The 24714-nt window shown below is 51.6% G+C and overlaps 6 protein-coding genes across 6 annotated transcripts; 2 read left to right on the top strand and 4 right to left on the bottom strand.

The window, feature by feature from the left end:
* Window positions 1-123: 123 nt before the first annotated feature.
* Window positions 124-5449, top strand: N7532_012069 (DNA topoisomerase 2; the record flags this gene model as incomplete). The annotated part of the gene is made up of 3 exons (XM_056624560.1): window positions 124-207; window positions 296-598; window positions 680-5449. The coding sequence occupies 3 exons, from the start codon at window positions 124-126 to the stop codon at window positions 5447-5449; spliced, it is 5157 nt and encodes a 1718-aa protein (XP_056469548.1).
* Window positions 5450-6621: 1172 nt separating this feature from the next.
* On the bottom strand, window positions 6622-9173 carry N7532_012068 (uncharacterized protein; the record flags this gene model as incomplete). The annotated part of the gene is made up of 5 exons (XM_056624559.1): window positions 6622-7619; window positions 7678-7762; window positions 7828-7943; window positions 8016-8776; window positions 8956-9173. 5 exons carry the CDS (start codon window positions 9171-9173, stop codon window positions 6622-6624), a joined length of 2178 nt encoding a protein of 725 aa, XP_056469547.1.
* A 2683-nt stretch (window positions 9174-11856) lies between these two features.
* Window positions 11857-13352, bottom strand: N7532_012067 (uncharacterized protein; the record flags this gene model as incomplete). The annotated part of the gene is made up of 6 exons (XM_056624558.1): window positions 11857-12321; window positions 12379-12575; window positions 12631-12748; window positions 12831-12862; window positions 12937-13053; window positions 13313-13352. The coding sequence occupies 6 exons, from the start codon at window positions 13350-13352 to the stop codon at window positions 11857-11859; spliced, it is 969 nt and encodes a 322-aa protein (XP_056469546.1).
* Window positions 13353-13793: 441 nt separating this feature from the next.
* Window positions 13794-14901, bottom strand: N7532_012066 (phosphotransferase family protein; the record flags this gene model as incomplete). Its single annotated transcript, XM_056624557.1, has 3 exons — window positions 13794-13891; window positions 14056-14198; window positions 14264-14901. 3 exons carry the CDS (start codon window positions 14899-14901, stop codon window positions 13794-13796), a joined length of 879 nt encoding a protein of 292 aa, XP_056469545.1.
* Window positions 14902-16083: 1182 nt separating this feature from the next.
* Window positions 16084-20117, top strand: N7532_012065 (uncharacterized protein; the record flags this gene model as incomplete). The annotated part of the gene is made up of 5 exons (XM_056624556.1): window positions 16084-16262; window positions 16322-16412; window positions 16478-19135; window positions 19187-19495; window positions 19563-20117. The coding sequence occupies 5 exons, from the start codon at window positions 16084-16086 to the stop codon at window positions 20115-20117; spliced, it is 3792 nt and encodes a 1263-aa protein (XP_056469544.1).
* A 1200-nt stretch (window positions 20118-21317) lies between these two features.
* On the bottom strand, window positions 21318-24623 carry N7532_012064 (putative nuclear serine protease HtrA2/Nma111; the record flags this gene model as incomplete). Its single annotated transcript, XM_056624555.1, has 4 exons — window positions 21318-21494; window positions 21564-21761; window positions 21818-24118; window positions 24192-24623. 4 exons carry the CDS (start codon window positions 24621-24623, stop codon window positions 21318-21320), a joined length of 3108 nt encoding a protein of 1035 aa, XP_056469543.1.
* Window positions 24624-24714: the final 91 nt, after the last annotated feature.

Here is a 24714-nt window from a genome sequence, read left to right as displayed (position 1 = left end):
GTGCTCAAATCCGCGCGTACCTTTCTATTCTCTTCGCATGATCCACCCCGCCATTCGTTTGCCTCACGACCTCAACAGGACCCGTCAAGTTTTTCCGAATCCGCATTTACAACCTCCATCACCATGGATGACTCCATGATGGATGATGACATCTTTGATGTCGAGAGCGATGGTGGCAGCTCCGACTTTGTTCCCGAGCCTGCACCGGTAGGTTTTGCCTGTCCCCTTTTCTGATAGCTGGGCGCGTTCTCCCGGTTCATAACAACATATTTGCTAAATATTGTGTTCATTGCAGAAACCCAAGGCCAAAGCGGCACCAAAGAAGGCAGCCCCTGCCAAACTGGCAGCCAAGAAGCAAACAACACTGAAAGCCCAGGCCAAGAAGAAAGCGCCAGCCGATAGTGAAGATGACATGTCTGACGTGCAAGTGTCCGATGACGACGATTCGCTACTTTCACACACCCCGCCCAAATCGAAAAAGACAACTGTGCCCAAACGTGCAGGCTCAAAGCCCCTTGGCGATGTCGAAAACGAATCTCACGGCGATGGAGCTGCGAACGGTCCCTCCAAAGGTGGCAACGCCGACAAATATCAGAAGGTGAGTCTATCCCGACCCCAGCAGTACTACAGGTGACCACTGCCATCAGAAAGGGCTCAATACTAATTATACTTGCTCTAGCTTACCCAACTTGAGCACATAATCAAGCGCCCTGACACCTATATCGGTTCAGTTGAGGCAACCCAGCAGCAAATGTGGGTCTTCAACTCCGAGACAGATTCCATGGAATTTCGTACGGTTTCCTTCGTGCCCGGTCTCTACAAGATTTTCGATGAAATTGTGGTCAACGCCGCCGACAACAAGCACAATGACAAAGGCATGAGTGAAATCAGGGTCACAATCGACCGCGAGAAGGGTGAAATTAGCGTGTGGAACAACGGACGTGGTATTCCAGTCGAGATTCACTCCAAGGAAAAGATCTATGTTCCAGAACTGATTTTCGGACACCTGCTTACATCGTCTAACTATGATGATACCCAGCAGAAAGTTACCGGTGGTCGAAACGGTTTCGGTGCCAAGCTTTGCAACGTCTTTTCGACCGAATTCACCATCGAGACTCAAGACACGCACCAGAAAAAGAAATACAAGCAAACATGGACAAACAACATGACGAAGATGGGCGCGGCGAAGATCACGGCCATCAAGGGGACTACGGATTATACTCAGGTCACGTTCAAGCCTGATTTCGCCAAGTTCGGGATGGAAGGCATGGACGATGACTTCGAGGCTCTTGTCAAGCGACGTGTTTATGATTTGGCGGGTACATCAGGTGTTACCGTCAAGCTGAACAACACGCGCATCCCAATTCGAAACTTCAAGAAGTACATGGAGATGTACACAAAAGCCATCCGTCGCGAACGCGGCGACGAAGGTCCAGCCCCCAAGGACGAAATCCTCACTTGCAGCCCCGACCCACGATGGGAGATTGGTTTTGCCGTTTCGGACGGCGCTTTCCAGCAGGTCTCATTCGTCAATTCTATTGCGACAACATCCGGCGGAACCCATGTCAATTACATTGCTGATCAAATCTGCAATCGTCTTGCTGATCAGGTCAAGAAGAAGAACAAGACTGGTGCGACTTTGAAGCCGGCTCAAATTCGCAACCATATTTTCATCTTTGTGAACGCTCTTATCGTGAACCCGGCCTTCACGTCCCAGACAAAAGAGCAATTGACCACCAAATCCAGCCAGTTTGGTAGCAAGTGTGTTCTGGAAGAAGACTTTTTCAAGAAGATCTTGAAAACGGAGGTGATGTCCAACATTCTGCACTTCGCTGCACAGAAGGCAGATCAAATTCTGAAGAAGAGTGATGGCGGCCGTCGAACCCGGATGAACAACCCTAAACTGGTAGAGGCCAACAAGGCTGGCACCAGGGAAGGTCATCACTGCACCTTGATTCTGACAGAGGGTGACTCCGCAAAGGGTTTGGCCATGGCTGGCCGAGCCGTTGTCGGTCCAGACCTGTTCGGTGTCTTCCCTCTTCGTGGAAAGCTGCTCAATGTCCGTGATGCCTCTTTTGACCAGATATCCAAGAACCAGGAGATCCAGAACATTAAAAACTTCATTGGTCTTCAACACAAGAAAGAATACACTGAAACCAAGGGTCTCCGATACGGCCATCTCATGATCATGACTGATCAGGATCACGATGGCAGTCACATCAAGGGATTGCTTATCAACTTCCTTCAGGCGCAATTCCCAAGTTTGCTGAAGATCCCTGAGTTCCTGATCGAGTTCATCACTCCAATCATCAAAGTGTGGAAGGGCGACCCCAAGAATCCATCCAAATCACGGTCATTCTTCACCATGCCCGAGTACGAGGAATGGCTCGAAGCTCACAAGGGCGAGCGTGGCTGGGACCACAAGTACTACAAGGGTCTGGGAACCAGTTCCACAGAGGATGCGCAAGTCTATTTCCGGGACCTAGATCGCCATCTCAAGGAGTTCCACACCATGAAAGACAATGAGGCCGAGCTGATCGAGTTGGCTTTCTCAAAGAAGAAGGCTGACGAACGTAAAGAATGGCTACGCCAGTTCAAGCCGGGAACGTATCTTGACCACTCTGTTTCCAAGATCTCATACACGGACTTTATCAACAAAGAACTTATCCTTTTCAGCATGGCTGATAACCAACGTTCAATTCCGTCTGTGGTTGATGGCTTGAAGCCTGGTCAGCGCAAGGTCCTCTATGCTTGCTTCCGCCGCAATTTGAAGAAGGATATGAAGGTCGTTGAGCTTGCTGGCTTGGTGTCCGGAATGACAGCTTATCAGCACGGCGAGACTTCCCTCCAGCAAACCATTGTCGGCCTGGCCCAAACTTTTGTTGGATCGAACAACATTAACTGCCTGGAACCCAGTGGTAACTTCGGAAGTCGACTTCAGGGTGGCAACGACTGTGCTAGCGCTCGTTACATCTATACTCGCCTTTCTCCTTTTGCCCGCAGAATTTTCCATACTGCAGATGAGCCGTTGTTGACTTACAACGAGGATGATGGCAAGAAGATTGAGCCTGAGATCTATATGCCTGTAGTGCCGATGGTATTGATCAACGGAGCCGATGGAATTGGAACTGGTTGGAGCTCATCTATCCCCAACTACAACCCTGTGGACATCGTGAACAACCTTAAGCGTCTGATGGACGGGGAGCCAACTCAGCCTATGCAGCCATGGTTCCGTGGATTCACTGGTGAAGTTGTGGATATGGGTGGGGACCGATGGAAGTTCAGTGGTATCATCAAGGAAACCGGCGACAAGGAGGTTGAAATCACCGAATTGCCCATTCGTACCTGGACTCAGGACTTCAAGGACAAGTTGGAGGATATCATCAAGGCGGACAAGGTGCCATCTTTCATCAAGGACTACAAGGATTACAATACCCACGATAAGGTCCACTTTGTGATCCAACTTGACGAAAAGAACATGAAGAGTGCCCTATCTGATGGTCTGGAAGAAAGGTTCAAGTTGACCAAGACCTTGGCCACATCTAACCTGGTTGCCTTTGACCCTGAAGGTCGTATTACGAAGTACGCTACTGTTGACGACATTCTCAAGGAGTTCTTCACCATCCGCCTCAAGTATTATGAGCGCCGGAAGCAACATCAGCTCAATGAAATGCAAAAAGATCTCGAGAAGCTGAGCAACCAAGCACGTTTTATCCAGATGATTATCGACGGGAAATTGGTCATCTCCAAGAAAAAGAAGGCTATCTTGATCGCTGAGCTGAAAGAGAAGGGTTTCAAGCCCTTCGCCAAGGTGGCCGACGCTGCGAAACTGGGCGAAGACGAGCCAGCGGTCGAAGGGGAGGAAGAGGATGATGCTGAAATGGAGATCCTGTCCAGCTCATACGATTACCTTCTTGGCATGTCAATGTGGTCGCTTACCCAGGAACGTGTTGAGAAGCTCCGTCGTCAAATTGGGGACAAGGAGACCGAAATTGACGCACTGATCAAGCTTTCTAAGGAGGACATCTGGAGACAAGATCTTGATGACTTCATCCATGAGTGGCACTTCCAACTTGCGGATGAGGACCGCCGTCTGCGCAACGCGATGAAACAGGGTCGTCGTGCCTCGTCCAAGCTGATGGTAGGCGGAGGTCGTGCTCCCGCTGCGCGTAAGCGCAAGGCTGCCAATGGCGATGATCCCGACGATGAGGATTTTGCCGCCCCGAAGTCAAAGAAAACAACTGCAGCAAAGAAAGCGCAGCCGACCAACAGTCTGGCCAATTTCTTAAACAAGTCCAATGAATCGGTATCCAAACAAAAGCCTGCACCCAGTGGGGATGGAGCCGGTGATTCGGATGACGACTTCGATTTCGAAATGGAAGTCATGCCTAAGAAGAGCCGTGGTGCAGCAAAACCTAAGCCGGAAAAAGAGAGTGAGGGTGATGCATTGATGGACATCGATCAGCCACCTTCGCGCGCATCGGCACAGCCCAAGTCGGAACCTATCGATGTAGACCAGGAGCCGGAACCTGCGCCAAAAACAAAGCCCGCAGCGAAACGGGGACCTAAACCTAAGCCAAAGGCACCTGTCGACGAGGAGTCGGACGATGACTTCCTTGAGATTGCGAAGAGCGAATCCTCCAGGCCTGCTGCTCAGTCAGGCCGCTCCCGCAAGCCTGTCAAGTACTCTGCACCCAGCGATTCGGAAAGTGACGGCGAAGACATGCTCGGAGATGTGAGCCAAATGGTCAAGGGTATTGGTGGAGGCGATTCGGAGCCACGAAAGCTCTTCTCAGAGCGTTCTCGCGCTGGAAGCAGTGCGAGTCTGAAGGCTCCTGCTAAATCACCGTCTAAATCGCCCTCCAAAGTCAGTGAATTTGATCCAGAAGAGACGGACTACAGCAAGCTCATCCCTCAAAAGTCCCCGCGACGCTCGCTGCAAATCAAGCCTAAGGAGGTGTCGAGAATTGAAGATGACGAGGAAGACGAGGATGAAGCCCTGGCCAAACTCAAGCCCGCCTCGAAGGCGAAGACTGCAACCAAGGCTGCTCCCAAAGCCAAGGCCGCTCCCAAAGCGGCTGCCGCTGCGCCTGCACCAAAGCCGCGTGGCCGTCCAAAGAAGGCTGATGCTCCAAAGCCTGCTGCCCAGGCTGCCCCGGCGGCCTTATCACCCGCTGCTAAGGCTTATGCTTCGAAGCAGGCCAAGACTGCGAAAAAGGCCGTAGATGACGACTCGGAAGATGATATTGATGCCATGGCGAATGATATCTTGGACTCTCCAGCAGGTAAAGCCAATGACTCGGAGGATGACGAGCCTGTCTCGAGACGCCCTGCCGCTCGTCCTTCTCGCCGCACTGCGTCACAGGCAAAAAAGAGCTATGTCATTGAAGACGACGATAGTGAAGAAGATGGCTCGGCGGATGATTTCGAGGATGACGAAAGTGATTAAATGGCAATCACAAGGTGTCAGGAATAACCTTGGCACGCCAAGGTCTCCTTTGCTCTAGAGCTTACTCCCTTCAGTTCTCCTTTCACGTATTTCCTCTATTCCTCTACTTTCCATGTCTTTTCGTTTAATTTATTTTTCTGGAGTTCGAGTTCATTAGGCATAGCCGTCACCTTGTTAGCAATATGCGAGTTGAACTTACATCTTTTCTTTACTTTACCTAGGTCCTGCATTTCTTTCTTTTAATCCGCGCAATGTTGTTTTAGCACGACCAAATAAGTGATTGGCAGTCTCCCTCAGAAAACCCCCCCCCTTTCCCTCCCCTTCTTCCTTGATGGCTGAGGTTATCCTCGAGTAAGCACCACTTGAAAAAGTCGAACATGGGCCCGCTATTGTTGATATCAGGCACAGTGCGACCTTTTAAATACCCTCAAACTTGGTAGTAGATACGGCTTCTCCACTCTGGACTTTCGGTTTGTCTTGCTTCTTCCTATTTTTTTTCCCCGTCAATAGGCAGCTTGCATGTGCTGCAACCAGTCCAGCGCATCTTCCTCTCCATCAGATGCGCTGGTAAATAGCAAATACTTTACCATATGGACAAGTGCAATTAAAAATAGGTGTAAGTTCTACTGTCCTATCACCTTAATTGTCAAGTATGGCCCAAATCATTAAGTCCAGAAATCGAAGTATCGAATGAATTGCAAATATCCTATCCGCTAACACAAATCCCTTAAAAACAAAGCAAATGGGAATCAAATCGAAATAAGCATCTTCTCTACACAACCTCCTTGCGCCCCAGCAATCTATTCTTCAGTCGATCGGCCAATCCCTCATGCGCAGGAGACTTACCCTTTTACTTTGAATAATGAAAAAATAAACGGATTCCATTTCTCGGCTTACTGGAAGTGACATGGATTGGATGTAAATATTCCTTGCGATCTGGAGCATCATTTGAGGTCACCTTCCGAGCTACAATTGATATGAACATAAGTCAACGCTGACATCAACATCACATTCCTCCCGTTTCCAAACCCGAACGCCAATCCAATCTAGAATCAACCAATCCACGCGATCAAAAAGTCAACAAACCAAAACAACACCATAACTCGCCATATTCATTTCCTTTTCAAAACCGGAATCCCACCCTTGAATTTCGAAGGAGAGAGATCAAACCTCTACAAGGAGGCACGTCGTCTCTTACGTTCGCCCGAGCTTTCATCCAGAGAACGGAAAGGAAGAAGTGGATTCAAGACAATTCCATCACTCATCTCCTCGTCCCTATCATTGTCCGCAGCTGTTGCCTCCTGCATGTGCAGACGGAGCAAAGTATGGGCAGCCTTGACCTGCTGCGCGAAACCACTCGGAGCTGGCATAGAGTCATCAATCCTGGCTTTGACAGGTCGAGATCGATTATTTTTCTTTGGGTGATCATTCCCTGCGGCAGATTCACTTTCTGTGGAAACTTGGGACTCGGGCTCATGATAATCCTCGTCGCCCTCATCATCAGAGTCATTCTCCGTGTACTCGCTGCTGTAATCGGTCTCAGAATGACCAGAAGCTGTACCGACCGTACCATCCTCTGTAGCGAGTTCCATTCGCCTGCCTAGAACAGAAATCCTTTGGGCCCGACTGGCAATTGACTGCGTACTCGACGACACAACACCCGCCTCGAAAGGAAGAGGCCTGATACACGGACCGTGAGAGCGAGGGGCATCCTCACAGCTGCGAGGGACATTGACTGGCGTGAAACCATTGCTAGGCGGGCTCGAGGGAGAAACGCAGTATGGCTCGGAGGACGATCCCCGTGCACTACTAATGCTATCCGCATAGCTGCGACGAGCCCACTTACAACCACGGTGTTTATCGTCATCCGAGAATTCTGGAGGTACGGGTACTTCGGCTCTCCTATCAAAGGGATTGGAAGACGCCTGAGAAATGCTGTCAGTACCAGCAACTTCGTCCTCATCAGGCTCGAGGGAACGATAGTATCGAGCCATGCTTGTGGCCTTCTGTATGACACTCGGTTCCAGGGTCATGTTGTTGAAGTTTTCATCGCCCTTCTTGAGGCACAAATCGGGGAAGTCGGCACCAAACAGCGGGGTCAAGGCGTATCGGATAGGGTAGCAGAATCTGCTAGCTAGGGCTTTGGCCGCCTCGAATGGCATCCAGTAGCCTAGAAGATATACAATGTTAGTAAAGGTCACAAGAAAGAAGACGGCCAATGTGTGTACCTTGTGCCGCGATTGATCCGCCAGTGATGCTGTGACAAATTTCACGCAGGCCAGGGTTTTGATGCAGCACTTTGGCAGGAGTAGTCTGGAAAGCAACCGTTAGCAATTCTATGGCTCCGCGATGTCGGGTACATGAGGTCAAACTCATACCTTCGAGAATCCCAACGCCTTGAAGAGGTGCGTTATTCGAACGAGTCCGATGTTGTAGTCCCACATCATAACCCATTCCTCTCCACCACTGCCGTACTGGAACTTGTACTGATAGACTGGAGAACGGGATTCATTAGCTTCTTGACGCCATGTCTTGGGGATAGGAAGAGTGTAAGAGTTGGGCCTACCTTCAAGCCTGTCGCGCCCTGTCCTTTTCTCAAAGGTCTTCTTGTCGCTCTTATAAGGAATGTGCCGAGGGAAGTCGCTAATTTTCTCGATCTCTCCCATAGGATACAGCTGGCATTTCCGATGCTCCTCCGCTATCTTGTCGGTGACCTCTTCGCAGGGAGGATAGCGAACCTCTCCAACTGGGTCAGCTTCACTGAAGATTGGGGCGTCTTTTGGTTTCTTCTGCTTGCCGGGATCCCTGTGACGCCCGGGGCCCGAAGGCTTGGGCGCACGCATAGTCGGGAGGTTGAATGGTGCACCAAAGCCAGGAGTCCGCACGGCAAGGTCGGGGAGTGGGTTGAGGAGAGACTGGATCGATGCCATGAATGAAGGGTCTTCGACGAGGGTGGGTAGTAAAGAGGATTCGATGGAGAACGAAACAGAGCCAAGGGCCGGGGTTTTTGGGGGTAAAAGACAAATGGAGTGGAACAAATGGCGTTTTCCAGAAGCCTTGAGAATCACACCTGATTTCTCTGCAAGACACGGCCTCAGTTTGATATCGCCTCCCTCCTCTTTGTCTTCAGGTTTGACCTGTGCCTTACGAGGGTAAGCACAGTCCGTGTTTGCCCGTGCGAGTGGATCGCGGTCTCTGTGGAGCCAGATGTCGATGGAGTGAGAAACAAGATGTGTTGTCGAGGGGATGGTGAGAGGAAGGAAGAGGATGAGTACGGCGGCGGCTGGCGGTGTATACCTTAGGGTAGGGTACGGGGAGTATGTATGACTACTCGGGTCGGCGTGTCTGGGACGACTTCGTGGCTTCGGGAGTTGCTTCACCGATCTCTTCAGAGCATCACGAGGCGCTTCAAGTCGGACAAGTCCTCCCGGCCGTAGACGTGTTTGTCTCCCCCCGCGGACTGAGGTCTGTTCTCCTCCATCGAAGATCTTCGACTTTCGACTGACCGCCATGCAGTGTACATGCTGTCATCGATCTCCGCCATTGATGCCCCTGGGGGAGGAGGGACCCCAGGATGTGCCAGAATGAAACCCGTGTCTCTGAGCTTCGAGGCCTCGCCGGTTTCACTACCGCAGACGTACGTACCCAAGGCCTGGAGGCCCAAAGGATTGACTGTCCATGGAACCCTCTCTGGCACCATGTAGATAGGGTAACCTGCTCGCATCGCTTGTGTTTGGCATTCCAAGAGTATTCTACCTGGCCACCGCCTCTCCCTACCTTGGGGCAGGTATTCACATCTTCTATGTATGCAAACAGGCCGTTGCGGCAGTCCGCGCGCAGGAGGACGACGATACTAAATGTTAGCCCTAAACCACCACTTCTTCGGGTTACGACACTACCATCTCACTCACTTCGTTCCGAATGACATTGAGCGACAAGAGGAAAGCCCTACATCAGGTGGTCGCCATGTCGGAGTATCTTCCTCGGCTTCAGAAACGACTAGGGGGACGATTCTACTGCAGCCGGAGAATTACGATGGCGAGCCCACGACCAATCAAAGGCTACGCGACCGTATGGTGGCCCGATGAGACGGGCTTCAAAGAGGTCTGAGACCTCGGCAACTTGCAGGGAAACTTCTTACTTGTATGACGGGCAGCTGCAGGCTCTGCTGGCGAGACCCTCTGCCGCCGGAAGCTGCGCCTGGAGTTAATGCGGCAAGAAGAGATAAACTTCTGACGGGATCAAAGATGCTGATGGCGCAGGGACCTTTGTGAGGAGGGGTAGTTATGCGATCCCTCCTGGCACAGATTCAGATCACAAAGCCCCTTTTATTTTCACCGGAGACGCCTGAGAAAGCGCATCTCAGCTCTCGCGTTGTTCCGGCAGCAAGACAACATCACACCTGGTGAGACCGCTCTTTGAACAGTTCAGAGCTACAAAAGTAAAGTGGATCCACAATTTTCTGAAAGAGAAATATCAAAGAATCTTCTGTGCAGGCTTCTCTGCAGAATTCCGACACGTTGGTGGCGGTTAGGAATCCACTTCCTACTATCCTTGTTCCAGGGTCAATTTGACTATCCCAGCATACCACACAGACTTTCCCTTCAGCCCGCTCTTCAACTTCCCTCTATTGTGCCCATTTGCGCCATGCAGGCTGGATAAGTTCCGAACAGGTACACAGGCTAGCCTTTGGCTAATAAGAGTAAGGGAGGTCCGTATTTGAGAGCACAGCAGCAATTGTGCAGGTGTCAACCGGCGGGACATATTCCAATTGATCGATGAGTCGAGGCAGCATGTCCACATCGAAGGTTTGAAAAGAAATGTGGTAAATCACGACTGGAAGGCGACTTTTCCTGGGAAATAGGCGCACTCACTCGCCTGACACCTGCCATACGAGTCTGAGGGCCCCAAAAAAGGTTTAGAAAAGAGGCTGGGATTCCAATGTCTAAGACACGTCGGCCACAGATGGCTGTCTTATTGGCCTTCCAAAGAGCGGTATACACGACTATGCGTGCCACCCAGCGGGAGCCTTGTCGGTTGCGCTACTGCTGGGCTTCTGGGAAAGGGGATTGCGACTGAAGTTCTCGATGAGGGCGCTGATCCTGGACTCAAAGCCCATGAGGGAAGGCGCCGGCCTCGATAGTTACAGTGCACTTCACAAGGTATTCGGAATCAGGGACGCCTATTTTGAAATTTCTCTTTGAGGCGCCCAAGGTACAGCAGGCCCAATATTTTGAATGTTCAACCAGCCTTACATGAATACAGACAGGGAGCAAACGAAGCAATGCCGTCTTGAACTTGCACACATTCTCGAGACTCGAGCTCGAGTCAATACCATAGGTATTGATTCACTGCTGCTTTTTTGCTCTTATCTCTTTTCAATCTACAAATTATTTATCCGTCAGTGACGTCCATTGACACATGCATGCCCATGGTCCTCAAAATGGCCTCCCGAGATGGGCAACGTATGAGCATCCACCGTCAGAACTGCGAACAATATGAGAGCTGTACAACTAACTAGCTTTCAATCGGGAATACGGAGAGAATAGAATAGAATGCAGGGAAGGTGAACATATTGCCTTCGATGCCCATAGAGAAGAAAGTGCAGGGTAGTATGAAAGGGACAGATCCGCACCGACCGGTCCGAATCGCGATGCGGAGAATAGGAGGCCTGGTCGTCCAAGATGAAACTCAACGGCCTCCTACGGGGCGGGGTTTGTCACTCATACGGGGGAACGAAGCCCAATCTTGCCAGCGGGAGAGGCCGCCTGCCCGTTGTGAACAATTGCCCAAGTAGGTGGATCGGAACATCCTACGCATCTACTAGTACACTTCTTCAGCCGATCATCTAGATCATGTTGTGCGAGTTTCAAGTTGCACGTACGAAGCAGATGGTCCTGTGCTTTGTGAAAAAGCTCGAGTATCGGAAGGCCGCAGCGTGGGCTGAAGTCGGAACCTTGATAGGGGGACAGCGTCAAGTTCATGGAATTATTTTAGGACAATTGCATTAAGACAATATGAACCCGAGAAAGTAAACAAAGGAGGTGAAGTTGGGGGGGTTGGGGGAAGGCAAAGTTGACAAGTAAGGGAAGAATAAGTAATAGGCGATGTGCGTAAAAAAAAAAAGGACCACAGGAGACATGAAATCAATCGGTCATCCAAAAAACGTCCCACGTAGTTTTCGTCACTGGCGCGAGGATTGCGTATCAAAGGCGCAATGTTCCGTCCAAAATGTACCATTAGACAACAGTATGGAAAGCCTCATCACGAATCGTGCGAGCCATGAAACATAATCCGCTGAGAATCAATAGTGTGAATAAAAGGCCATACTATCCTCGTTGAATCGATTGTCGATCGTTGGCAGTCATCAGGGTAGTGTGTCCTGGTGACACCTTGATCTGGCCCATCTAAGCCGCCAGGAGAGGCTCACGCTCCTGCTCAACCGACTCGACGGGCTGAGAGACGGGCTCCGACGCGGGCTCAACCTTGGGGGCCTCGGGGAAGTCCTCGGTCTTGATTACGGGCTCAGGGTTTGCGTCGCCCTTCACGATGGGCGAAACCAGCTTGGTCTTGGACATCTCAGGCGAAGCAGACCGGCGGCCAATGTATTCCTGGGCCTTGGAGCTGTAGTCACCGACATATTGCTTCATCAGGCCAGTCGCGTGAGAGGTCCGCTCGCCAGCGAGATCCTTCAGCTGGTTGGTCTGAGAGCTGATGATGGCCTGGAGGTTATCGATCTGCTCATCGATGATCTCGCGGTTGCTGATGTAGACCAGAGGACCGAAGTAGGCAATAGTGACGGAGATCACGGCGAGTCCCCAGAGGGGAACGAAGCGGATCATCCAGTAGCCGGTGAAGGCGGCAGTAAAGGCCTAAAAATAATCAGTATCCATTTCGTGCATTACCATAAGTGGGGAGGGTTGACATACAGCAACAGTGTGAACGACATTTTCGGCAAACAGAATTCGCTGGAACTCGATCAGGAAGAAGTCAAGCAGCTGAGAGAGGTCTTCAAGGACGGCCTCGTGGGTTTCCTTAGGGATGGTGTAGTAACGACGGGGGCGGAAAGAGCTAGCAATGCCTTGCTTGAGGATCAGGTGGCCGGCAATCTCGACAGCAGCGGTCACTGTAGCACGAAATTAGTCCACGGCTCGAGGCAACTGATCACGCGACCAACTCACATCCCAACGACATGTACAGGAACTTGAAGGCCCAGCGAAGGAGGGGCAGATAGCGGGCGGCGAAGATGAATCCGACAACACTGGCATAAGACACCGCGGTCGCGCGGGGCTGCTCCCACTGTACACCCAAAGGAGGGGTTAGCAATCTGAAGCGTTCATTCATCACATCGACAAAAATAGGGAGAGTTGAATTCACTCACGCTCAGGAGGCTATAGAGGAGGGAGTGGTAGTCTGTATAGAAGTTAGTATCGAGGTCGGGGAGCTTGTTTGGCGTGAAACTGGGATGAGTCCCGGCCAGTACATACGGGTCAAGGGTTGTCCATTTTCGGTGGTGGTCGAAGGAGTAACACGTGAGTTCTTCAGGTCGCGGAGCTCTCCGCTGGTCTTGGAAGCTTCAGACTTGACGCTATCGACAACAGGGCCTAGAAGAAAGTGATGTTAGCTGACTGTTTTGCTCGGTACAAGCCCCCTTTCCCACGAACGCCATGACCGTTGGTCACGACATCGCGAATGCCTGAACCCATCAACACCCAGGGTCAGTGGTAAACATTCTCAACGGCGGGAAAAGCTTGGAAGGGGGAGAAGCTCGGGGATGGTTTGATCACTGCAGTAAACACGCTGGTCAGCATCATTCTGTAGCAAGAGTCGGGAGGAGTCGGCTTATTTGATTTCGTACCTTACTGCCCGTGTTGGGGTAGCTCACATCACCAGAGTCGGCCATGGCGGAATATCGGAGCCGTGCGAGAGATCAAGAAGGATCAGATTGGGGAAAGGAGAAGGGTGTTTGCAGCAGGCGAGGGGAGTGTGGGAGGAGAAGGCAGATAACGACAGGTTTATTTTGGTTTGCGCCGCGGACTATCATGTGCGTGCCAAGCCCGGCCAACCTGACGCGGATGATGTCAACTACCTACTAAAGCAGGTTCTACCTGCCAACTGGAAATGTACATCCACCTCCAAACTCGTCACACTTGATAGACAGATCAATCGTGCATGGTCATATTCGAAAGCATTCATTCTGGGTGATACGGGCGACTATGCTAAAGTCTGTGGAATACTACGAAAATACTCCTCTGATCCACTCCTCTCGCTTCTTCATAGAACCGTCCAACTCTATAAGGGAATTAAGTCGGGTGAGTCTTCCTGGTTCCAAGGCTGGGCTAGTTCACCCTTCCTTCAACATCTGGCGGATCCGCTGCACACCTGTCAAGTCTGCATATCTGGGATGTTTCGAAAGGACAATTTGAAGCTGCTTTTCAGCGACTTCCAGGTTGTTATCAGTCCGCGCACAGTGCATCTCCACAAATTGCTCATGGATTCCTTCCATGGTGATTGCCGACTGGAAGAACAGACGGTCCTTCGATCCGTGGAGTAAGGTCGACACGGTCGTGCCCAGTCTTCCTTCCCGTTCCTTTTTTTGATCGCACGCTCCAGATATTCACGGTCCCATTCAAATGTCTGCCCATCATGATTCCAGTCCTTTTTCCACCCCGGCACATCGGCAATGAACCACGGATGATGAATCACGGCCGGCAATGGCGCAAGGTAAAGCCAATCCCAGTCAATCACACTAAAGCGACATCAGCATATCAACATAGCACAGGAAGAAAGGAAACAGAACCAAATTAAGCTTACCCAGTCACGCGAAGGCTGCTGTCCACCATGATGTTGTGGGTACTCAAATCCCCATGGGCAATTCCGATCTGAGTGTATTCGTCCACCGCGATGGAGTAGTAAGCTACCATCGATCTCATGATGAGATAATCCATGGCATCGCCCCATCGTGCATCTCCAGACAAAGTCCGCCGAAGTCCTCGGTCGATGCTGTCCGTCAGCCATGCCGAGTATGGTGTAACTGGCGTGGGGTATGTAGGTACAGGAGCGGGTGTCGACCAGAGCTGCAGAAGAAAGTCTGCCATGTCGTCGAGGAATCCCTGCCGGGCTCTCTGGGAGAGCTCTCGACTCCAGCTCTCCATTGGCGAGCCCTCAATCCATTCCATGAACCAGACCGGGTGTTTCGTTCCGTGGACCTGGGGAGCACGGATTCTCGGATGGCGATGTTTAATTTGATCCAGTGTCTTTACCGCGCGAAGCTCTGCTGGCCAGTCATGGGGCCCTCGACATACCCGCATGGCCCATTGCGTTGAATCAGAAAACTCGATCCTGAAAACATCGTGAGATGAGCCTCGATGGGCTCGTTCCTGGACCAGCCAGCACTTCATGCCTGAGTGAAGGCGGGATGCCTCTGCCAGAAGACCCAGTAGCTCCGCCATTGTGAGCTTTGAAGGCGTTGGCTTAGGTTCGATATCAGTTGGGGAAGCTTTGGGAGAGGTTGAGGAAATCTGATAGAGACAGCCACGGGGAAGTAACAGTGAGTTTAGGACTGGGGAAATGTGAATGTGAGTAGCTCCGACTTGTGCAATTGGGAATCAACTCGAATGGTTGGAAATGGAGATGGGGGTAAGGCATCGGCAGCAGGTCGGTCCGGTCTGGGGAAGAAACCTCGTGAAGGGTGGCACCTGCCTGGTGATGCCCTCGCCAATTTCCCCTCGCCGTCGTTTCCGCTACCCTCCTTCATCACCCGTGGGCGGCCAGAGCGGTATCATGGATAGAGCAGGCAGTACTAATACCCCTATGGTAGTGTTTGAGATGCCTCAGCCAAGAAAGGGTTCAAGTAGGGCGTCTCTGAGTACCCCTGGGGATGGCGTAAGCAAGAATATCGTCAAGTTGTTATCCAAGAACTGATGGTATTCTAAGCTTTCGCAGTCGCATCATTTTGTGCAACCTTTTTGAAGTATGTGGAATTGACAGCAGTCTGCATCGAATGAAGATTTCAACCAAGAAGAGCGAGCTGTAGCTTTTGGGACACTTTTGTGTCCGTTCACTATACTAGGCATTAGAGTATTAAGAAACAATATAGGATCGCTAGATGCCTAAGTTCCAAAAGTACCTTGTACGATACTAGAGACTGCGGCATCCAGTGGCAGTATTGTGATAGTATGCGAAAGTCGGACACCTACCAACGGCATACTAATAAACCGTTGGTGGTTGGCTCTGGTATTTAATGAATCAATACCATTGTGATGGACGAGCCGAGGAATAAAATCCCAATGGTCACTTCGATACCATTACCGCCTCCTGATGTCATTGTACTAGTAGTTGTATACTATCATAGTTGAGAAGCATCTTGGAGTGGGAGCTTCAGTCGGCGAGGAGGCGTGTTCACGTGACCGACCCGCTTCTTCCCCAATCGGGCTGTCTGTTGTTTACGCACGTCTTTCATTCCCGACGCCATTCGACTCGACAACCCACCATCGCAATCGACTCTCCGAATTCCCGAGACTGGCCTTGATGGTTCAACGCTAGACCGCTGTCGCGTGCTGAAGCTCTATCAACGTTTTTACCCCGCCCCCGACTCCCTTGACCCAGGCCCGCACCACGCGTTTGTTTACATCATGGCTGCGGCTGGCGCGAGGGCACAAAAGCCCATCGGCTCTGCCGCCTGGATCGCTGCAGAAAAAGAAAATGTCGCGGAATTGGTCGATCAAGAGATGGAGGAGGTGGAATACCCTGTTCGCCATGAACTGGATTGGCTGAACGAACATATGGCCGAGATCTTCTCCAAAGGCCAAGCGTGAGTCGCGCCCCTTCGCCAAAAGCGGGTGCCAGGCTTGTTACTGACCTATAGTACAGGAGCTTTACAGACGTTTTCAAGACACCTGGTAAAATGAGAGGCAAGACTCCTCGTACTACTCGCAAACGAAATGTGGACGATGACCGGGTGGTAAGTTTACTGTGGACCAGTTAGACGTGTCGTGATCATCGCTGATACTAACGCCGGGGAAACAGCCACTGAGTGAAATCTTTTCATCCGCACACAAGCAAGTCGAAAACAAGGCCGTGAGCCCCAGTCCCTTTATTCACCGTGTCATCTCGAGGTCTACGACGTCAACGGAAAACGATGCCCCCCGCATCAAGGAGGCAGAGACTTCATCGCAACCCCAATACCCAGACCTCAGCCAAAACCTAAATTCTTTCGAGAAATACAACACCGACTCAGGTTATCATGGAATGGAGGGTGGTGACGAAGACGAGATGGTTTTGACCGCTACGCAACCCGAATCACAGACGGCAACACAACCATTCGAGGCGGATGAGCCGATAGGGCCGAATACTCGACATGTCCTTTCAATGAGTCAACGAACGACAGAGGACTCCTTCCACTCCGCACAGGAAAATGTTCGTGCCCGTGGAGAAACAGTTGAACCGATGAACATAGTCCCGACACCGACGCAGGATCGCACTGTACGCCCTGCGATGGCTGCACCGAAGGAGCCGTCTCCTGAACTGAGCACAACTCCAAAGGTTCAACCTCAGGGCAAGCCTAGCCCGCTGCCGAAATCAAAGATTGCCACACAAGACCAGCGGAAAAAGCCAGCCGCGCAGGAAATTTCCAACAAACAAAATGCTTCAAATTCTCAAGCGACAACAGAGACGGTCCAGGCTGCCCAACCCCCTCAGACGGAAGAGCCTCAAATGCATGACGCGGAAATGCAAGATCTGGCCAAGGAAGAAACCATGCTCGACGACAATTTTGATGACATTGGATCGCCCTCTGATGGCTCTACACCAGAACGACTCCCTGTTCGAAAGAGTAGCCTGAGTTTTGCCTCTCTCCCAGCCCGAGAGCCTCTCACCAAGAAGAGCATGGGAGGCACACGGATCTCTCGCACCAGTCACATTGATCTTGCAAAACTCAGCAACAAGAGAAATTCCAACTATTTGGGCAAGCAGCCTGCTTCTCTTAAAGTTGCGCAGCCTACATCGGACGATAATGCAGGTGACGGTGAGAAGCGATCCGATGACAACGCAGATACAGAGCAGGCCAGCAGGTTGCATATCAAGAATTCAACACAAAGCCTCCACGAGAGAATCAGCATGCTTGGTAAACCCCAGGCCCGTCCCAATAAGTCTATTTCTGCGACAGCGGGAATATCGATCGGACAAATCGCTTATCCAGAGCTGCCAGCCACCAAGGCTGCATCAAGACCCGACTCTTGGGGCCAGAAGGCCAAGGGGACACCTGCTCCAGGGCCAGCTGTAGCTGATGACGACTGGATCAAGCCACCGAGCTCACCTTACCGGCCAAATCCTACAAAGGGCAAAACCACAGACGTCATGGAGAAGCTTTTCGACACTGAAAAGGACCAACCCATCAGTAAGAAAGGCACGCCAGCCACCAAAGAGCAACACTCTACGGAACCCGAACGACCGAAATCCTCAGCTTCCATATTTTCTTCTCCTCGCCCACAAGGCCATCAGCAGAGCGCATCTACATCTGTCATTGCACCTTATGCTTCTACAACGCCTACTGGGTCTCCAAGACGCTTCGATGGTCCTTTGAGTGCTTCCAAATTAAAATTGCATTCAATGATGAAATCTGCCAAAGGATTATTCACCAGCACAGGCAGTCCATCAATGGCTTATAACGCATCTGTTGGGCAGCCTGGTGTCCAATCTCAGGACCGAATGAGCGTCGACATCGATGACAATGAGGATCGGCATGGTCCTCAGTCGCGCCACATCTCCAGTCCCATCCGGCAAGAAGGCCGTCGGACTCGAAGCTCGACTGAAAAGGAGGAGAAGCGTCAGCAAAAGGAACGAGAAGACCGCCAACGGGAAGAAGAGGCACGCCAAGAAGAGATCCGACAGGAGGAGATCCGGCAGGAAGAGATCCGGCAGGAAGAGATCCGGCAGGAAGAGATCCGGCAGGAAGAGATCCGACAGGAAGAGATCCGACAGGAAGAGATCCGACAGGAGAAGGCTAGAGAACAAGAAGGATTGCGGGCGATGCAGCTTAAGGTAGCTCAGGATAAATCGTCTGTCGAGCCAGAGGACCGCTCGATGCAGAAGTCCACGCAGCCACAGCGACAGCCGTCGCGTGAGCCAGAATCGACCCATGCCACTTCGAGATATGGCATTCCCCAGCCAAAGCAAGTTGATCGCCGTCCCAAGCCACCGTCTCGCGATCCCGTGCAAAAGCCTGAACCTCGGCCTGTGTCGATTCGTGTGGGGAGTACTATGTCTTCCCGTCAAATTCCTATGGCATCTTCTGTCTCTTCGAGTGTGCAGGAAACAAGTGCCCCAGCTCCTTCCGTGTCGAAGCAGCCGACTTTGAAAAAGAAAGGCAGCAACCAGTCGCTTCAAACGGCTTCTTCTGCAAGCAGTCTCAAAAGTAGTACCTCCAGTCAAACACAGGCACAGCGGAAAGCTCAGCTGGCCAGTGAACGCAAACGGGAGCAAGAGCGCAAGCGACAGCAGGATGAGGCAAAGCGCCAGGAGCTGCGCAGCCGTCCTGAAAGTCGTGTCGAAAGTCGTGCTGAGGCAGAGCGGGGGCACCGAGAGCTCTCGGCTCAAGAGGAGTCTCATAGAGCAGAGATTGAAAGACGGAGAGAGGCAAACGCTCAGCGACAAGGACGCCCAGCTAGCCAACAGACCACCCATGAGGTAAGATGCCCTATTACAATACCACATGGAGTTCCTACTAACAAACTTCAGCGCCCCGTGCTACAGCATGAGAAAGCACCATTGCAATCCCAGAAAAGTGACCTTGGAGCCACAAGGCCACCGTCTCGCGCGGGCCCGGCGCAACATTATGGACGGATCAACCCGCCTCCCCCTAACCCTGCAAGACCGCCCAAAAGGCCAATGAATGACGATGCTATGAATCGGCCACCAGTCAAGAAGATCAGCAACGTGCACTCTACCGTCGGAGACAAGTGGAGTAAAGGTGAGGATGAGCATGGTTCCAGGACATCCATTCGAGCTCCAATGGGGCCACCTAAGCGTGTGTCGAGCAAACCACAGGTATGTCCTGTTCTTTTCAGAATGACTTCTTTCTCCTTCAAAGGCTTATTTTTTGTTTCTTCTTTAGCCTCCAAATTCTGCCACGGGATCGGGCATCTTCAAACCCGGCCAAGCCTCACGCCCTGCTCCTCCCGTGAACATGTATCAATATGCAAACGGGAAGATCCCCTTCGCCGAGCCAAGCCAAGGTGCACCTCCTGCCAATGCGCACAAGCCAGCTGTGCCTGGCTCGGTTCAGCGAACCCAGGCCCAGCCTCCAGTCAAGTCACCGCCGAAATACCCAAGCGGCGACAGCATTCACCTTCCTGAGATTGATACAGATAGTGACGAAGACGACTCAGACTCCGAGATGTTCCCTGTTCCTAAGTGGGCACAGGCAAAGGAACTGCATGACCTGTTGGTGGAGCAAGATCGGATGGAGGCCGATTCGATTTTCGGTCCTATCGCGCCATTTTCTCTGGAGGAGACCTTCAAGGCGGACAAAAAGATCAAGAAATACCGTGAGCGTACCAGCAGTGCCAACTGGTCCGGTCCAGATGGACTTACCCAGGAAGAGATTCGCAAAGATCGCGCGGAGCGTCAACGTCTACGTCTCAACGGCGGCTGGTCCTTCCAGACCTAAGCAGCTGCCCCGCGTGTGACAATACCCACTTCATTCGAGGCATTTTCATAGCACCAGCAGCCGTGGCGTAGTTCGGCGGTGGTTAACGGCGTTACTGGAGCTCGGGCGGCCTAGTTTTGTGGGCTTTTTTTTGGTTTTGTAATCTTAATGCTCTTATCAGTTCCCATTACCCTGCGCTGGGCAGCAGAAGCATATGAAGCATTTATTTGATGCATGACACTGTATTGCGATGTTTGAATTGATTTCGACTTTCTAGTGTAGTGCGCCGTGCAACTGGAATGTCAAGATTACCATATCATTGCCCATTGTGTCGATAACGGGCTTGGACACTAGCAGCTTTGCGGGCAACGAAGACAGGTGAGGCTTACTGATGTCAATTACGTTGGGCTTGACATAAGCTCATATTATTAAAAGGGGCCTTTTGATATCAACTAGCATCATTGGTCTAGTGGTAGAATTCGTCGTTGCCATCGACGAGGCCCGTGTTCGATTCACGGATGATGCATTTCTTTTTGCTTTTTTTGCTTTTTTTGCTTTTTTACCAACTTCTATTTCCGAACCCTTCATTCGTCGTTCTTCCTTTTTTTTTTCTTTTTATATGCGATTTTCGGTCTCTCAGGACAGTTCTTCTTGTAAATGGTCGTCATGTGCCTGGCGCCGTCTTCTTACAATAGGCCTAGGCTTAGGCTTGCTTGGCCGCATAATGTATCGCTGCCATGAAACGATATATTTCAATGAACTGAGCGGGAAACTCGAAATTACTATACATACCACGGTCTTTCAAACATAAATTCTGATGCACTCGTGAACTTCCACGATCAGTATAACGCAATATATCACATCTCGCATCGTTTGTATATGTATCCAATGTATGGGACAAGAGAACCATAATTATCGGTGTCAAAACAAATCTAGTCCAATGACCAAAAAAACAAAATCTAATTAAATAACTAAAATAAGAAATAAAGAAAGTAAGAAAAAAAAGAGAGAGAGAAAGTTGTCATGGCTTTTGATTCCATTTCAGTGTTTTTTCACAGGCTGCGCGCTTGATCCAGAATATGTACTCCATGTACAAGAAACCTAACCCACAAATAAAACCTGCCTGGCCGTGCACCCTCTATATCGAATATTGTACAAGATAACACGAAGTTGTTCACGAAGGCATACCCCAAGACATCCACGAATGCTTCTATCGAAAAATCACATCAGGTCGGGCTCGAGATCGCTCGCGCCACCCTCTATAACCTCATCCATCGCATCCGGGTTGAGATTCACAGAGTCGGCAGCCGCACCCTGCGTGTCAGCACACTTGTCGTGGGAGACAGTGCGCCAGCCGGCCTCAACAGAAGTGTCTTTGATATATTCGGACATGGGGAACTGAGACAGTTAATATCAATGCCGCAAATATAGTCGGTCAAATGGCCACTGGGGGAAGGTGGCACTCACATAGTGGTCGTTTTTCTTCATCGAGACCACCCAAGGAACATCGTCGAAGGTGACGGCACGCAGACGGAAATATGTGTTATCCGGAATCTTGTGCACTTGCTCGACAAAGGCGTCCAGGTTGGGTGTAGGAACACCGTTGACGGCCGTCAGGAAGTTGGTGGGAGCAAGGCCATAGTGGTAAGCGGGCGAACCGCGGCTCTGAAGAGATGTTATGTCAGAATCAATAAAAGGAATAGCACGCCCGATTAACTTACTCTTGCGCTCACGTAGATCTCGCTATGGAGCTTAGAAATCTGCTGCCGCACAGCATGGTGAGGCTTTTGAAGAACAGCTCCACAGAAGACAACAGCACGATCGGTTTCAAGATCCTCAGTTGGAACGGTCGGAACCCGGATGTGCATCTCCTTGCCATCACGAACAATTAAAGCATCCAGGAATTCCTTCTCATACATGATGTCCAGCTCCGAGACGCGGGTGATGAGCTGGCCGTCCAGAGTGAGAATGATATCGGCTTCTTGGAAACCATCGACATCAGAGGTGAAGTTGGCCGGAGGGCAGTCAACCTTGCGGACCATGAAAAGCTGGTGGCGCGAAGGATTGCCCTGCGCCACCTTTTCGATCCATTCCTCCGAAACACCCATTATGCGAGCCTGGCTCATCTGCACAACGTAGCTCTCCATGTTTAGGATGCGGAGCTTGGGTACCTCGCCTTGTTGAATTTTGGACGTAACAGGGAGGAGAGACGGTGTGGCGAAACCCAGGTGGTACTCGACGTCCTTGTGAGAGCTGGGAGCGCGCTCACCAAGATAGTTGAGCCACAGCGCTTGCACCACTCCATCCTCACCAATCAAAACACCATTCGTACACTGCCCACTAAGCCCAGTGTCCACGGTAATGGCGTCTAAATTGATTGCTCGGTACCGAGGAGCAGCCGCGTTGGCGGGAATCGAAACAGTTGTGATATCAGTGACTGCAGTCTTGGCCACGACGATGCGGAGATTCTGGTTGAAACCGACAAAAATGGTGTCCTGACCCTGCTTGATGTACTCCGTGCTGAGGCGAGCACTCTGCACAGGGGCCTGCACAAGATTGGGGTCATATTGGATAATGGTGTAGTTTTGCAAAGGATGCAGGAAAACAACCTTGGCGGCGAGGATAACAGAATCGGCGACAGTGATGTTGATATCGCACAGATCGTAGGGTACGATGGCCCGAGAGACAACAACCAGGCCCTTCTCGGCGTCAATAACCAGGCCATATCCGGTTTTCTTAGCTTGAGGGTAGCCGTCCAGTTTCAGAGGCATGGTGCACGATACTCGTACGAAACTGCGCACGATGTCTGCCGCCGCGGGCTGGCTAACGCCGTCCAGTTGAATGAAGTCGGCCTTGCGAGGGACAGGCTTCACTGCCGGGATGGGCTTGGCGAGATCCGAAAAATCCCAGATACCAGTGTCATCGTTTCGGACAGCCAAGCGCATGTTTGGATGCCAGTGACGGTCGACATAGATGATGCTAGTGCACTTGGAATGCAGATCCCGAATATGACGATAGGAGATGACAACTCGTGAGCGATCAGGAATGGTTTTCATTACCTCCACGAACTCATCGAGGTTCCGAGTGGGTCGTTGGTCGACCGAATCAATGATCCAACCGGCCAGTGTGTTTTCAAGCTTAAAAGAGCCAGCTGCTTCGCAGACATACACACCACGGGTAGCGATGGCATAGAGCCGGGCTTGCTGATATGACAGGTCATGGAAAGTACCACCGGCAACTGTCACAAATCGATCCGGAGTGATAGCATGGAGATCACCGACTTCACACTCGACTTCGAGGTCTTGCCCTTCACGCTGGACCAGCAGGCGCACCGTCTGACCAACGCTGGAGTCCAGAATGTCATCAAGACGAACGAATTGAGTCAAGAGCTGGCCGTTGACCTGCAATAGTACATCTCCTTCTTGTACCTTGCCATCCGCAGGGCCTTCTGGCAGGATAATCTCAGCTGCGAGCATGTTGGTTTCAGCAGGCGCTGCCTTGCGGACGGCCGCCTCCCATTCGGGAGTGAGACCAAGCCGGCGGCACTCATCGAAGGGTCTGAGGATCCACTGGGTTTGAATGGTGCCTCGAGTGACGGGCTTGTTTTGGCGAATGCATTCCAAGGCACGTAGTGGGCGGTTCAAAGGCAAGAAATAGTCTGTCGCAGCACCGTCTGCACGGCCGCCTGCTTGTAGTGCCACTGCGTACCCATCGATATTGATCACCGGACTGCCTGAACTACCACCACTGGCGGCCGCTGCAGCCTGAATGTAGTTTGTATTGAAATCACAGTAGCCCTCACCATAGTCTGGCGCATTGCGATCGAGTCGACTGATCACACCGGAGAGAATGCTCAGCTTTTCACCGGCATCGTTACCGACGACCCGGATTTCCGCACCCACTCGAGCAGCGTCGGGCTGGAGCTTGAGCTCGGTGAGTTTCATGTATTTGATATCCTTTGGATTGAACTGGAGAATGCCGAAATCATGGACGGGATCACGGTATACGGGACGGACATCGCACTAGATACGTCAGTGGGTTCTTGCACTCGACTGGTCTGCCCGTGTCAAGGCTCCTTGTGACGGAGATGCTTACTTCTTCGTGGTTGTCGAAGATGCAGTAACCCCAGAAGGGACCCGCACCTACAACATGGCGGTTGGTCAAAATATAACCTCGCTCCGCATCGACGACGAAGCCAGTGGCCTGGCTGCTCATCGACAGATCCGTATCGAAGGAGCAGGTCTGGCAGAAGTGGATGGAGACCACACTCTTCACCACTTCCTCGATAGTTGCTTGCCACTCGGGCGAATCCGCCTGTGCAGTACCGAGAGGCAGCATGCGACCTGCATCTTCCTCCTCGTCGATCTCGTGATTGGTATTGATATCGTAGACGGTTCCATTCGCCGGCGTTGCGTCGCCGGGTGTCAGAATCGATCCTTCCGGCTTCAGGTGCTTGGTCGGGCGTTCCGCACCAATGGCGACCGCGCTGCGCTTGCGCTTCGCATTAAGGTCCCTGTCTGCATCCATGGCGCGGACTGGTCGGCAGAAGGGTCGACGATTGAGATGAAGGTACCGATGGACAGCTCGGTGAGAGTTGGGCGGGTCAAGTAAGAACGGG

Source organism: Penicillium argentinense (genome assembly GCF_028826775.1).
Source record: "Penicillium argentinense strain IBT 30761 chromosome Unknown utg000011l_segment0_segment0, whole genome shotgun sequence".
NCBI classification, from domain to species: Eukaryota; Fungi; Ascomycota; class Eurotiomycetes; order Eurotiales; family Aspergillaceae; genus Penicillium; species Penicillium argentinense.
Note: the sequence above shows the minus strand (reverse complement) of the source record. Positions and strands in the feature narration are given on the sequence as shown.